Genomic DNA, 15559 nt, shown 5'->3' on the forward strand with positions numbered 1-15559 from the left:
ATACATATACACACACACATACATATATTCAGTATGTGCAAAATTTCCAATGCATATTGATTGGAGGAATTTATTCAGGATCTTTATTTTGTGGTCCAATATTGGTGGGCTTTGGATCTTAGGATCCTGAGTTGAAATCCCACTCAGCTGTTGAATTAATACCAGGTGGGGTTGACTTTACCGGTCACCCTTCCGAGTTTTTCAAAATGAGTGCCAGCATGCTGGTATCCTGTGTCGAAGTGGCGACCCGTCCAGGATTGTGTCCAATAGTAATAGCCAAGGAAACTGCTTAGGCAGCACCAACGTTCTGCACAGAGTATGGTCCGAATGGATGGATGGATTATTTTGTCGATGTTTCCTGTTTCTGTGCTTTTGAAATGCAGATGCAAGCATCTGTACTATTTTATTCATCTTTTTTTTTTTAATTTTGCTTCTGACATCTGTGGAGTGTTGCGAGTCATGTTCCCATCCTCAGGTGTGCACAGATTGTGGACACGAAATTGTGCGCCTTTTTGATGTCACCGAGAAGACAGGCCTTCGGCGTCACATCACAGGGCGTATGTGTCCAACCTGTTCCTCCCAACTTCGTGACACGATTGTCCATTTTGGAGAAAAGGGTGCTCTTGAGCAGCCACTCAATTGGGCTGGGGCGCTGCGAGCTGCGCGCCGTGCAGACACAATATTATGCCTCGGCTCAAGTCTCAAGGTGTGCCATGCTTCCAAACTAAGTATCCTATAGAAATGGCATACCAGCTTTTTGGAATGCTAGACATGAGGCACTCTATACATGTTGCTCTTAAGTCACTTGATTCCAGTGTTTTATTCCATATTTGCGGTCACTACCTCTTTCCTTCACTCCTGCTAATTTTCTTACTTGGCCATTCTCTCTATTATTTTGTCATTGCCCTTTTTCTCCATTCACTCTTTCTTTCCCCACCCCTTAGCCTACTTTTCTTTTTTTTTAATTTTATTCTTGGTCTCCTCACTGCAATTTTTGGGCTCTCTCACCTCTCATTTTTATTTTCCAATAAACAACATTAATTTATTTCCTTTCACTGTTTTCAGGTTCTCAAGAAATACCCTTCTCTATGGGGCATGGAGCGCGTGCGTGGTAAACGAGCCAAGCTATACATTGTCAACCTTCAGGTCATTTCATTTATTTATGTTTGTCATACTTTTTGTTTAAAATATTGTACGGCATTAACAGGACATTTATCGTTTTTACAGCCATTTTTCCCTGCTGTGCAGGGGTTTGGCTTTTTCTTGAGGCAATGTTTTATGGCCGGATGCCCTTCCTGACGCCAACCCTGGTCGCCTCTTACGACACGCAGGGATATGGTACACCTATTCTAACCAGGGCATACACCGGGACCAGTACACTGGCACTCATTTCGCCGACCTCGGAAGGATGACAGGCTGAGTCAACCCCCTGGTGTTAATTCAGCAGCCAACGGGGCTTGAACTCAGGACCCTGGGATCCCAAGCCACCATCCTAACCACTAAGCCAACACCAGGCTTTAACAGGACATTTATCAAATGTATGTTAACTGCCATGGGAAGCAAGGAGAAGCTGACATTTCTGGTTGTTAGCTCTTCATCAGAGCAAAAGTTGGAGAAGGGATAGGGGTGAAAGTTTATTTCAGGTGGAAGTGCAGCAGAGTGACGTCAGGCAGCACGTGGGGGAGGAAATGACTCATTTGAGACTTCATGGGAGGGAGGGTCATGGTTCACAGATTAAATGTCAAGGGATTGGGAGAAAGGTGAATGAAAATGGAATGAAAGTCTTTGAATTCCCCTTTACCAGCCTTTGATCCCATAGATGGAACTGGTTGCCTTGTTGAAGGGGTAAAAGTGAACTAAAAATTGAAGATGTGATTGCAAACCCGAGTTAGTCAGCTTTGCTATGTTCGATCATTCTCGATGTGTGTATATATATATATATATATATATATATATATATATATATATATATATATATATATATATATATATATATATATATATATATATATATATATATATATATATATATATATATATATATATATATATATATAAAAATATTTTTCTTCAAAACTATAAATTTCATGTTGTTTAAAACAAAAAAAAAAACTTCCTTTGCTTCAAAACCTGGTATCCAACATTCATCGTGTCTGACAAGTGACAACCCAATGCAGATATCTCATTTTGGAATGAAAGCCTTCAAATGCCCCTTTACCAGCCTTTCTCCCAATGTGAATATAGTATGGGCAAAGTACAAATTTCACGAGTTTGAGAAACTGAGGGTGGATGGGAGTAATAATTTGTTCCAAGAGATTTCACAATTTGCTTAAAATTAGACCATAAGCTGTTGGAATAACTTGTAATTATATAAGACAAGGACATGAGAAAATTATGGACAAATCGACATAACATGTGGGATTTGATTCTGTGATCCCAGCATCAGAGGTAAAAGTGTAGATGTTGGCACCGAACAGGCTAATCTCCCAAAAATACCTGTTTAATTTACAACCTTCACTTTTGAAAACTTGGAAGTAGGGGAAATGGCACACTGTCTTTCCAGTTATGACATTGTGGTTTCTGATTTTTATTTGTTCCACTCTGGTTTTAAGATAAAAGGAAGGTGTACAGAAAGAGAACATTGCATGTTAAACCATGGCATCAAAAGCGAAATGTGAAATTATCAAAAAACAATCCAAAAAGACAATCAAAAGTAAAATGAAGTGGCCATTTTTACCACTACATCATGGCCAGTAGCCTTAAATAGTGCTTTCACTCGTACACAAATTTGCTTCATTGCAATAATATTTGGGGAGCACTGCTTGTTGCGACACTGACGGCAAATCGGTCTCCTTTTTCTCCCCGCATTGCTTCATTCTTGGTGGGGAAAACAAATCGGCCACAATGAGCAAGCACATGGGTTGTTTTATTTATTTATTTGTTTTACAAATAAGCCATCTGAGCATTGGTTGCATTTGTTGTGCACCTACAGTGGACCCCAAAGGATGGTGCAGCAGTCCTGAAAGTTTCTGCCCGTTGTGATGATATAATGATAATGCTGATGAAGCAGCTGGGCCTAGAGATTCCACCATACAACAGGTGTGTTACGAATGAGTGCTTTATGAGCAAATAAAATTGCTTGTTGATAAGTAAACATGTAAAATATAGAGCAAAATAAATTTTACTATCAATGAGAACGAAGTCGATGGTGTGCCATCGCAAATCTCCACGCTTCCCACCTTAAGCAAAGTTGAAAAGATGGCAAAAAGTTCCACCGGGAATGACCCAATATCAAATTTCGAGGTTACGTTCTTTCCCCGTTTTGACCCCTGTGACCCAAAGTCCCCACCCCCTGGGGAATGAACTGGTGGTGAAATCCCCCAAAAAAACTTTACATATTTCATGTGTCTCTCAGTGTTGATTTGCATTGAGAAAGTTTCATTAAATAATGTTTAAAAATGTGCTCACAATTGCATTATTTTATTTTTTTTTGTATTTCACCTTTTGACTGCTCCAGGAAGCGTGGCAAAAACCTTCGTGTTATGTGGTGATCATAACTACCTAATCAAGATTGGTAAATTTCTGCACAACCGTTTAGGAGGAGATCGCGTGACAGACAGACAGAGCTGATTACAATATCCTTCCGGTTTTTTTTTTTTTTTTGAAAAATGTGTGATGATAATCACACAAACCTGCTGACATCAACGCTGCCTCTCCTGCTTTTTGTCTGCAAAAAGTATTAAAGTGCAGGTTGTTGAGTGAAGGGCTGTGCTAGGACATCCAGGATGTGGCATAACCGCCGAGCCAACAGCAATTGGTGTTGTTACCCGAGCATATGAAACTGTCTCAGATTGGTGGCTACTTTATTTTCTATCAAAAATTTTGGATCGTGGAAGAGAGATGATTGAGAATGGAAGTCAAAATACCATAAAGGGAAGTAGTAGAGGAATAGAGAGAGACAAGCAATGGAATGGTTGAAAAGAGAAAAGAGAGGGAGGAAAGGCAAAGAAAGATGGCAACCTGCAAGTAAGAGGGATCAGCTTGGGGAGGGTTAATGGGGGTAATAGGAGATTGGGAATAGAGGATGACTTGAAGTGGTGGGACACTGCCAAGTAGAAGCTCTGGCAAGAAGAAAACAATTGAACTGATGTTGAAAAGGCAGTTCCAAATGTGGGGAAAAGGAGGAGCATAGGAATAGAAATGAGCATTAAACATGGATTTTTTTTTAGCCCCGATTGGACTTTGTCCGAAACGGGGGCTTATGGATTTGGTCTCGATTTTTGTGTGTGCGTCCATACCATATCTCGGACATGCATTTACCAATCTTGTTCAACTTGGCACACAGATAAAGAATGATGGCTTGCATATGCATGTCTTTTTTTTTTTTTTGAGATCAGATCCAAGATGGCTGACTGGCGGCTATTTTAATTGTAAAAATCCCAATGTTGAACACGTCCTCAACCATTTCTCAGGCATGCATTCACTGATGTTGTTTAATCTTGGCACACAGATAACACTGGTCTGCGTCATTTCAGAGGTCTAGGTTTTCTCAACGGTCCTCACATGTTTTTTGCATGCTGAATTTAGAAATGTATCTCATTTCGCTCAATCAGGTCAAGTTTTTCAATTTTAAGGAAAAAAATAATCAAAATTTTTGTTTTTTAATTAGCATTTTTAAAATTCAAAATCAGGCTTGCATTGACAGAAAATGTACAAACTATATACAACATAACGCACAACTGGGTGTGCGCTGCCACTCGCCACGTCACCACAGGGCGAATCCCCCTTACCTGTGGGTAATATTTTAAACCACCCATTAGCTACTGTGGCTAATCCATGTTTTAGTGGTTTTTTTTTTACCAGTTTTAGACGAACTTTGGGTGATTTTAGCACAGAATTCAACCTTCATTGAGACGGCCGCCATTTTGTATGTTTTGATTACGGGAATCACGCGTGATTTCACACAAGCTTATATATATTAACTTCAGTAGTTTTAAACTACAGGGTGCCCCACAGAAAACCAGGAAATTTGAGATTTTAAGATTTATTTTGCCGTATTTTACCATATCAATAAACTAACATATAATAAAGTGTGTTTGTTTTACACTACATCTAAGTTTGCTTTTGTTTTGTTTGAAAATAAAGTGTATCTGTGTTTTACACTACATCTAAGTTTGCTTTTGTTTTGTTTTAAATAAACTGTACCAAATTTCCTGGTTTTCTGTGGGGCACCCTGTAGTTTCAAGTAAAAAAAATCGACCGAAATTACGCATGATTCCCATTATTCTCGTCTCAAAATTTTATTTAAATTAAAAAAAAAAAAAAATTCTTTTTATTTCTGGAATGATTCGGCGCTACATGCTTCGTTGGGTCAGTGGTTGCCAGGTGAGTTTTGACACAATCAGTAGTAGTACCTGTAGTAGGACGAGTTTGTTTTGATGAGCGAGTTTGATGTGTGACATTGGTTGGAAGTGTGAGTTTGATGTGTGAGATTGGTTCGATGAGTGAAGTTGTTGGGTGAGATTGGTTGGATGAGTGAGTTTGATGTGTGACATTGGTTGGTTGGATGAGTGAAGTTAATGGGTGAGATTGGTTGGAAGTGTGAGTTTGATGTGTGAGATTGGTTAGATGAGTGAGTTTGATGTGTGAGATTGGTTGGATGAGTGAAGTTGTTGGGTGAGAATGGTTGGATGATGAGTTTGACTGGCATGAGGTTGGTCCAATCCTGGTCCACAACCACCCCCATCTCCCACTACCACCTACTAAAGGCACAACGACCATAACCCCCCCCCCCCGCGCGCGCGCGCGCGCACACACGCACACACACACACACACACACACACACACACACACACACACACACACACACACACACACACACACACCATCATCACCACCATCCCTCACAATCACCACCTCCCCTGATGGTCGTTCATTCAACCAATCTCGCACGTCAAACTCACTCATCCAACCAATCTGAACAATCCAACTCACTCATCCAACCAACCTCACCCATCAAACTCACACATCTGCCTTAAAATTAACTTATTATTTCATATTGCTAAAAAAAAAACTTTTGAATAAAATATGTGGCTATTTCCTTTCTCCTGTGGCTAATCATTCTAAACCTGGATTAGCCACAGTCGCTAATTCCTTTTGAAAGCCAGAGCACACCCAGCACAAGTACCGTTAATGTGAAATTCAACATTAAAAAGACGAAGGAAAACAGCGACTGCTGGAGCGACTGAAGTTGGGTGTTGCCAGAGACAACGATTTATCTATATTTTTCTGAAATTGAAATGAAAGTAATTGAGAAGGCACTTTCTTCCACATTAAGTGTACTTGTGTGTCATTATATGTATAGTTACCTTCGCATTCTGCGAAAGGTTATGTTTTGGTCGCGTGTATTTATTTATTTATTTGTAATCTTGTGATTCGTATAACTCAAAAAGTATTAAACCGAATTGCATGAAATTTGGTGGGATGATTGGTTATTAGCCAGGAAGCATTCGATTAGATTTTGGGATCGTTCGGGTCAAAGGTCAAGGTCACGAAAAGGTCAAAATCGTCTTTTTACGATAACACGGTCAATTTTTACTCAATTTGTATGCAACTAATGCCAAAATGTTCAGAATTCAACGCCTCATCTTGTGATATGCAATATGACACAATGACGCCCATACTCTTGTTACCGGTTCAGGGTCAAAGGTCAGGGAGGTCACGACCTTGAAAAATGTGCGGTTTTTGTCATAACGCGGTCAATTCTTGTCCGCTTTACATGAACCCAGCACCAAAATGTTCAGAATTTAATGCCCAATCTTGTGACACAATGACGTCATAACACATGTCACCGTTTGGGGTAAAATGTCGGGGGGGGGGGTCACGCCCTTGAAAAATATGCGGTTTTCGGCATAACTCAGTCAATTCTTATTCGATTTGCATGAAACCAGCATCAAACGAGATTACCTTCTCTTGTTGAAACGTTGTATTCACCGAGCTTGCGAGTGAAGACTCGCCAAAACGACGTGAGTTGATTGTTGTTTAGTCCGTAGCCCCCGAAAGTCGGGGGGGTCATGACATTATAGACATGTGGTTTGTGTCATAAGACCATTCATATGAAACCAGTTCCCCACACTCATACCAAGAACAAAAAAGTAGTGGCGGCGAAGGTATGCGCTCTATGAGTGCCCGTTCTAGTTTGTACATTTTCTGTCAATGGAAGTCTGATTTTGAATTTTAAAAATGCTAATTAAAAAAACAAATTTTGATTATTTTTTTTTTCCTTAAAATTGAAATAGAAATTGAGAAAATTGAGATAGAAATCTCATAAAATTGAGAAAAAAACTTGACCTGATTGAGCGAAATTAGATACATTTCTGAATTCAGCATGAAAAAAAACATATGAGGGCCTTTGAGAAAACCTAGACCTCTGAAAAAAAAATATTTCAAATGCAGCCCAGTGTAATGAGTGTTGGCTTACATAAGCACGTCATTTTTTTTCGAGATCAGATCCAAGATGACCAACTGGTCTGAACTGAGAAGCCCCTCCCCAAACGGACGGACGGACGGGCACAGATTATATATACTGTATATAAGATATTGCTTATTTTTTCGTTCTTCCAATGCATCGGAATAAGCATACAATCAGACAGGATTGATTTAACCTTAAAATATTTTGCAGAAACCGTGGCAAATGAAGTGTAATGCACAAGCAAAGGTTCACACTGATGAGTGCCTAATTCAGTGGTCCCCAACCTTTTGATCCCACGGGCCGCATTCACTACTCCCAAGGATGTTGGGAGCCAGAAAAAAATCGAAGAAAAAATTGAGAATTCGATACAACCTTTGGGGTTTATTGGAGTATTGCTTTTTTAATTAATAAATTTTATATGTATTCGATCGATTGATTGTTCACGCACTGTAATTCTGAACAAATTTCCGTTTGGGGTGTAATTAATTTTAAATACTGCCGTAAGATGCCGGAAGGTAAAATCAAATTGATTTGATTCCTCCTGGCGGGAAGCGGCAGTGGCCGGCAGCGGCATTGTGTAAGCCTTTTCAGGTCACGGCGCCGGCCGGCAGTGGCATTGTGTAAACCCCTTTAAAATTGCTACATGGAAATGTGTTTTGATTGGAAAGTCCTCGCGGGCCGCAGTATAGGGCTCCACGGGCCACAGGTTGGGGACCGATGGCTTAATTCGTTGTGTACAGAGCAAGTGAGTAGAAGAAACACACAGGTAGTGACAGAATGAAGAAATTTGAAAGAATTGGAGGAAGGAAAATGAAAGCTGGAAATAGAGTGAGTAGAGAATTAGAAAAGATAACAATTGTGAGTGAAAAAAAAGAGAAAGGGCTTGAGAAGAATAATTGATTGTGTGCTCTGCTTGAAGGCAGGTCCTTGGCTGCTTGGTAAGGATGTTACTGGCTGGTTCTCCATTACCTTCCCAGCAGTTAGGGCAGGAATTTGGCATTTGTTCAGGGTGCCAGTAATAGCTTGCCTCCTCTTCGTGAAGGACACTTTGGGATCTTTAACGTCCACCAACCAATGCGAGCAGACGGGACACCCGACTTTTCTTCCATTTGAGGGACGGCACAAACATTGATGAATTGCCCTGCCTGTGATGCACCGAGATGCCAGCTTTTGCTGGCTCGGGATTCAAACCCAGGATATGGCGAAGAGATGGGTGTGTGTGCCCTTCGCCCATCTTGCCAACCCCTTGAGAACATATGGATAGGTAAAGTTTTCTTTGCAGTCAAATGGACCAGGAAGGAAGACACTTGGAAAGAACAAAGAAGGAATAAAAAGAGGTCTGCATTCAAATGAAGATGAGCCATAAGTGAAGGGGTTAATGATTTCCAACTCTTCATTTCTTTCAATATAAGTACCGAACCACTGAAAACATGCATGTGCATGAAATCCTTCGTTCTTTTATATTCCCATTTACTCTCCCATCTATGGTTTCCTTTTACCACACTTCGTTGATACGCTCTATTATTCTCTTCTCATTTTCTCCGTTTTTTTCTCCCACTCTTCTCATTCCTCTACGAAGTTGTTTGGAGACAACAAAGCAGCAATATAATATAATGTACTGTTTTGTTACAAGGTCAGGCCAAAGGCAAATGGATCCTGAAATATTTTTGAAATTATCTGTGTCATGGACCATGACATGTTATTCCTCAATGTTAACTGCAACACTTGGACCAATTCGAATAAATAAACAAACTTGCGTTACAGGCACACACGATGTGCTTACTTATGTCCAATTTTTCCAGGATGTGCTTGATATGTCATAAATTATCTAAAGATGTCTGTTTACGAGTTATACCCAACTGCCGACTACAATATGATTACAGGACCACATATACTGTGAATGTACACACACAGGACTACAACTTAACTGGCACAGAATCCGCCTTGAAGTCCGTTTCCATCTCAGACGACTAACTTTATTTTCCCAATTTTTTTTTCTTCTGGCATCTGCAGGGAATCTATACATTTTGAATCCTTTCTCTGATCGATTGGTGCATCCTATGGCACAGCATCCTGTCACTTCAAAAAAAACAAAAGAGCTATCGATAGAAACAAAATGGTGCCCATGACCCACGTGACCATTCTTTTGTGGGACGCGTCATGTCTCTACTAGTGTATAGGGACTCGAACCCACCCCATCCCTCTGCCCCACAATCACCCCACTAGTCCACCCCCACCTCCTGGCTGAACCACTCGTCTTTACCAGACCCTCCTATTTTGTGTGTGCCCCTCATCCTCCAACTTTGTCCATGGCTAATGCATTTTTAACCTCCGCCATCAAAGATGGATGGAGGTTACTGTTTTCACCCCTTTCTGTTTGTTTGTTTGTTTGTGAACAGTATTACGGAAAAACTCCTTGACGGATTTCGACAAAACTTGGTGGGGGGGGGGTTAGGTCTCGTCCAAGGATCATGCCATTAGATTCTGGACTTGGTCCAAAATCCAATATGGCCGCTATTGCGGCCAATTTGAAAAAATATTTGAATTTTTTTTTTTTGCATTTCTACATGTTTTAAGTGATTTCGAACCCCCCCCCCCCCAAAAAAAAAATTGTTAGAGAAAAAAAAATTTTGCAACTTTTTTTTCAACAAAATTTAGATTTTTTGTTTTGCATTTCTACATGCGCGTCGATCTAGTTTCGTTTATTCAATCGTGGTTCAGTAGAGTCTGATCCGTTTTGACCTACAATGAATAGGATATCAGGTTCACTTAAGTGACCCAGCAGTATTGGCGGCATAGGTTTTTTTTTTTTTTTTTTTGTATACCTTGGTCGAGGCTCGTATGAGAGCTAACACACAACTCACAGCAAGGAGGCATGAGACAAGAGGGGCGGGAGTGGAAGGGACAAAACATTGGGGAACAGACACAGGTGAACTGTGGAAGGGAGAGGGATGGGGATGGGACGGGGAACATGGCGAGGAGAAGATGGACATTACAGGGACTTTCAGGAAGGAAAGCAGGAGAATTGAAGGAAGTGGGCTTGGGTGGATTATCGGGGGTAGAAAAGATCGAGGATTTGGATGGGGGAAGATAAGAGGTGGTGGTGAACAGCTGTTTTGAAAGCCTGGAGGGAAGAATGGGAAAGAATAGAGTGAGGAAGTTTATTCCAAAGGCGGGAAAAAGAGGAATGAAAGAGTGAAGATGAGCAGTGATTCGTGATTTTGGTAGTTTTACCAGAAGGGGGTTGTTGGCGGACCTTGAGCGCCCTGTGGAAATGTGGTTGGGACAAATCGCAGAGAGAGCAGGGGGGCAAGGCTGGAGAGGAGTCGGTAGAAGACAGAAAGACCACTGACCAACCTGCGGTGATTGAGTGAGAGGCCCAAAGACTCAGCTTCATTGCGGGAGATGCCAATGATCTTAAAAGCCCTGGTTTCGACAGCGTGAAGTCGAGAAAGGTGGGAGGCAGGAGCACCAGCCCAGAGGGGAGAGCAGTACTCCATCAGGCTACGGACAAAAGCTTTGTAAGTGGTCAGGAGCTCAAGAGGGCCGAGGAAGGACTTTGCACGACGGAGGATTCCCAGTCGGCGACTGGCTTTTGAGGCAAGGTTGGAAATGTGACTTTCCCAGGAAAGGTCATGGCAGATAGTGAGACCCAGAAGCTTGAAAGAAAAGACTTCTTCCAGAGGATTGTTGAGAAAGTGGATGGGGGTTTTGTAAACGGTCCTTTCGAAGAGACATAGTGAGAGTGTGAGATTTGTCTGGATTGAAAGACATGTTCCACGTGTTGGACCAGTTTGTGATTTTATCCAGATCTGCAGTGAGCGAAGAAGCTGCTGCTTGCCGGTCTGAGGGATGACAGATGGTACGGCAGAGGGTGGAGTCATCGGCAAAGAGAAATAGAGGATTTTCCAGAGAGTCCGAGAGATCATTGATGAAAACCAGAAAAAGAACAGGGCCCAGAACGCTACCTTGAGGAACTCCAGCTTGCACAGGAAGAGGGGATGAAAGAACTCCATTTAGGGCCACACGTTGACTGCGACAGGAGAGGAAGTCTGTGAGCCATGAGTGGAGATGGCCTTGAATACCATGGGAAGAGAGTTTGGTGAGTAGGGCAGGGTGCCAGACTGTGTCAAAAGCACGTGATATGTCCAGGGATACGGCTCGGATTTCCTGTCTGGCATTGAGGACCTCCATCCATTGATGGGAGAGCAGTAGCAGCATATCTAGGGTAGAGTGACCTGGTCTGAAACCAAATTGATGATTGGAAATCAAGCCATTGGAGAAGAGGAAGGATTTCATGTCTGAAGCGATGATGGATTCCATAACCTTGCTGATGATTGGGAGAAGGCTGATTGGTCTATAGTTACAGGGATCTGTTTTTGCACCTTTTATGCAGGGCAGTGATGTTAGCAGATTTCCAAGCAGATGGCAGATGACCTTGGGAAAATGAGAGGGTGAATAGAACAGAGAGAGGGTGAGCAAGAGCAGAAGAGCAGGCTTTGAGGACACGTGGGCTGATGCCGTCTGGACCGGTTGCAGAATCCGACTCGAGGTTTGAAAGCAAGCTCTCCACCTTGTCAGGAGAAAAGGATACAGAGTCCAGGGACAGTTGGGTGCGACTGGGTAAAGTGGGTAGAGATAGTGATGGGTTTGGGACACAAGATTTAGCTGCAAACACCGAGTTTAGACATTCAGCTTTATCACGTGTGGAATCAGCAGTGCGGCCATTTGAGGTAAGGGAGGGGATGGAGGGGGAACATACACCAGAAACAGATTTGATTAAATGCCACCAGGATTTTGAGGAGGGAGAGAGGTTTGAGAGTTCAGACTTGAGATGAGAAAGATGTTGTTTTCTGGCTCTCCTGAGGGTAGCTACACACTTGTTCCGAGCTTTGTGGAAAGAACTGAGATTGCCCTCAGTTGGGTTTGCTTTCCATGAGGCAAAGGCAAGTTGTTTCAGGATAACTGCCTCGCCACAAGCTTCAGTAAACCAAGGGCGGGAGGAAGGGTAAGACAACTGAACACGAGAGGGGATAAATCTGTGCATGAGGGAGAGCAAGTTTCTTTGAAAGAATTCCCAGGATGAGTTGATGTTTGAGAAAGTAGTGATAGGAGACCAGTCTGTCAGTTTGATGGCTGCTCGGAGACCCTGCCAGTCGGCTTGAGTGAAATGCCAGACTCGACGGCGGTGAGGTGGTTCTCTGATAACAGCCAGAGAGATGTCCACTTTAACAAGGACGTGGTCAGAAGAACCAATTGGAGCGAAGGAAGAGCAGCAGATATTGTCAGGGAAATTTGTCAAAATCAGATCCAGAAGAGATGGAGTACCATTGGTTGAGATCCGGGTCGGGAAGTTGACCGATTGAGTCAGTCCCAATGAGTCACAGAAAGCTTTTGCTGATGTCCCATGGCAGGTGAGAGAGGTACCCACACCTAGCCAACTGGCGTGATGACAATTGAAGTCGCCACATATGAGGAAGAGAGAGTTTGGATGAGAAGATAGAAGATGGTCCATGTTTTCGGAGAGTGAGGTGTAGATGGAGTCATCACTGTTCGGTGGACGGTACAGTACACATATAAACATGAGGTGGGAGTGGAGGGAAGCCGAAGCCAGAGGTATTCCTGGGGGTGTGGGGGAGTGAGAGTAGTGCAGGGAGAGTGAGGAATAGAGTCTTTGATGAAGAGAGCAACACCTCCACCAGGACGAGGCTCAGGTCTGTCATACCGTAAGAGGGAGTAACCAGGGAGAGATACTTGGGAGTCAGACACGTCTTGGGAGAGGAAAGTTTCTGTTAGGCAGATAATGTCTGGTTTGTCAGTGGCAACCTGCATGGAAAGATCTGAAAGGTTTGAGCGAAGGCCCCGGATATTTGAGGTCCACACTTTTAATGAAGAGGTAGGGGAGGAGGCTTTCGGTGCAGGAGGTGGAGGGGGCGGGGGAGGGTAGGACGAGGGACGAGGGGGAGGTAAGGAGGGTTGCTGAAGGAGTGTGGGGTATTGCAGAATAGCGAGGGGAGGGGGCCGAATGAGGAGGAGAAAAGGCTCTGTGGTGCTGGGAGAGAGGGGGGACAAGAGACAAGGAAGATGGCAGTTGAGTATTTGAGGAGGTGGAGTGAAGAGATGGAGGTGAGAGGGCAGTGGAGGGAGGCAGGTTGGTGGATGAGAGGGGGGCAACTTAGAGAAGGAAGAGTGAGGGGGATGAAAGGTGGGAGAAAGGTGAGGGGGAATTTTTGAAAGAGGTGAGAGGGAGGCTTGGAGGGAGAAGAGTGGGATGGTTGCTTTGAGAGTGAGAGTGAGGGGTGAGGGGGGTGAGTTGGCACTGAAGTTGGAAAGAAAGAATGGTTGATGGAAAGCGAGCATCCATGGCAAACTGTGGTTTTTAAAAGTTTTAGGTCAGAGATGCGATTTAACACAATTCTTGATGGATGCAATGAAGGCGAATTCAGAGCATGGAGAGAAGAAGCGCTGTAATAGTTGGATTTTTTAGGCAAGGAATGAAGGAGAGGTCGAAATGAGAGCAGTCTGTTAAAATAGCAGAAGAGTAGTGCATTGTGAAACAGTAAAGAGTACCACATGTGTGAGAGAGGAAGATGAAGCATTATAAGATCGTTTTTGTTGTTAATATTAATGTATGAGAGAGTTCAACAGATCTCGTTTGCACTCTACCGAGTGCTCCCCCTCTAGTTTGGGGGTTGGAAATCACTTTAAACATATAGAAATGTAAAAAAAAATTCAAATATTTTTCAAATAAAATAGAATTTTTTTTGAAAAAAAGTTGCAAAATTTTTGGTTTTTTTTCTCCAACAATTTTTTTTTTTTGGTTGGAAATCACTTAAAACATGTAGAAATGCAAAAACAAAAATTCAAATATTTTTTGAAAATGGCCGCCATAGCGGCCATATTGGACTTTGGACCAAGTCCAAAATCTAATGGCATGATCTGTGGGCCATACCTAATCCCCCCACCAAGTTTCGTCGAAATCCGTCCAGGAGTTTTTCCGTAATACTGTTCACAAACAAACAAACAAACAGACGGGTGAAAACAGTAACCTCCGTCCATCTTCGATGGCAGAGGTTAACTTGAGGGAGAGCACTCGGTGGAGTGCAAAACCTCCGCCGCCAATACTGCTAGGTCACTCAAGTGAACCTGATATCCTATTCATTCAATTTAACGTCAACAGTGCTCACAGAGTTATAGTTTGCAACTTTCCCTTTTACATACTCGATTCATCCGTCATAACTAGATTCCTTGAGACAAAAATTGATTTTACGTGGATATCCACCTGAAGTTCCAAAATCAGCCTCAATTATAATTTTGGCATGTTTTTTTGTTGGTACGTGATCCTTGGACCATACCTAATCCCCCCACCAAGTTTCGTCGAAATCCGTCGAGGAGTTTTTCCGTAATACTGTTCACAAACAAACAGACAGGGGTGAAAACAGTATCCTCCGTCCATCTTCGATGGCAGAGGTTAAAAAAAAATTGTTAGAGAAAAAAAACCCAGAAATTTTGCAACTTTTTTTTCAAAAAAATTTCGATTTTATTTTTTGGGCATTTCTACATGCGTGTCGATCTCGTTTAGTTTATTCAATCGCGGTTCAGTAGAGTCTGATCCGTTTTGACCTACAATGAATTGGATATCAGGTTCACTTCAGTGACACAGCAGTATTGGCGGTGGAGGTTTTGCACTCTACCGAGTGCTCCCCCTCTAGTTTTCTCCTGTTTTTCACTGTCCCAACTCCTGATCCATCTGTTTTACCTGCACCACCTTTTTAGGCCTAATCTTGTCCCTGTCTTGTGGCGTACCTCTACCTGATCTTGTCCCCTCTGGCTCTGACGCTCCATTTCAGCCGATTCCATCTCTGACTCTGTTGCCGCCAACTCCATCTCCACCAACTCTATTGCAGTCGCTGACTGCGCCATACCCAGTTGCCCCAACATCTGCATTAGGGGCTGTATCCTCAGTCCCTCCACTACCATCAGCCATGTACCTACTTTTACTCCTGACTATAATATTGCTGTTAATTATTCCTGACCCTAATGTTACCATTCACACAGTATTGTTGTAAGTCATCAATATAATAGAGA

General features: G+C 42.6%; 1 protein-coding gene across 2 annotated transcripts in view; it reads left to right on the forward strand.

Annotated features, from left to right (window-relative positions):
* SIRT7 (sirtuin 7) overlaps positions 1-15559 on the forward strand; it is an 83272-nt gene that overhangs the window by 65360 nt on the left and 2353 nt on the right. For both annotated transcript variants that reach the window (XM_085884712.1, XM_085884711.1), the window contains exons 7-9: positions 476-706; positions 1066-1146; positions 2993-3099. In XM_085884712.1, coding sequence (XP_085740838.1) covers positions 476-706; positions 1066-1146; positions 2993-3099 — 419 coding nt within the window. The remainder of the gene's footprint in view (positions 1-475; positions 707-1065; positions 1147-2992; positions 3100-15559) is intronic.

Source organism: Eptatretus burgeri, chromosome 6 (assembly GCF_056783735.1).
Source record: "Eptatretus burgeri isolate ZD-2024b chromosome 6, Ebu_testis_v1, whole genome shotgun sequence".
NCBI lineage: Eukaryota > Metazoa > Chordata > Myxini > Myxiniformes > Myxinidae > Eptatretus > Eptatretus burgeri.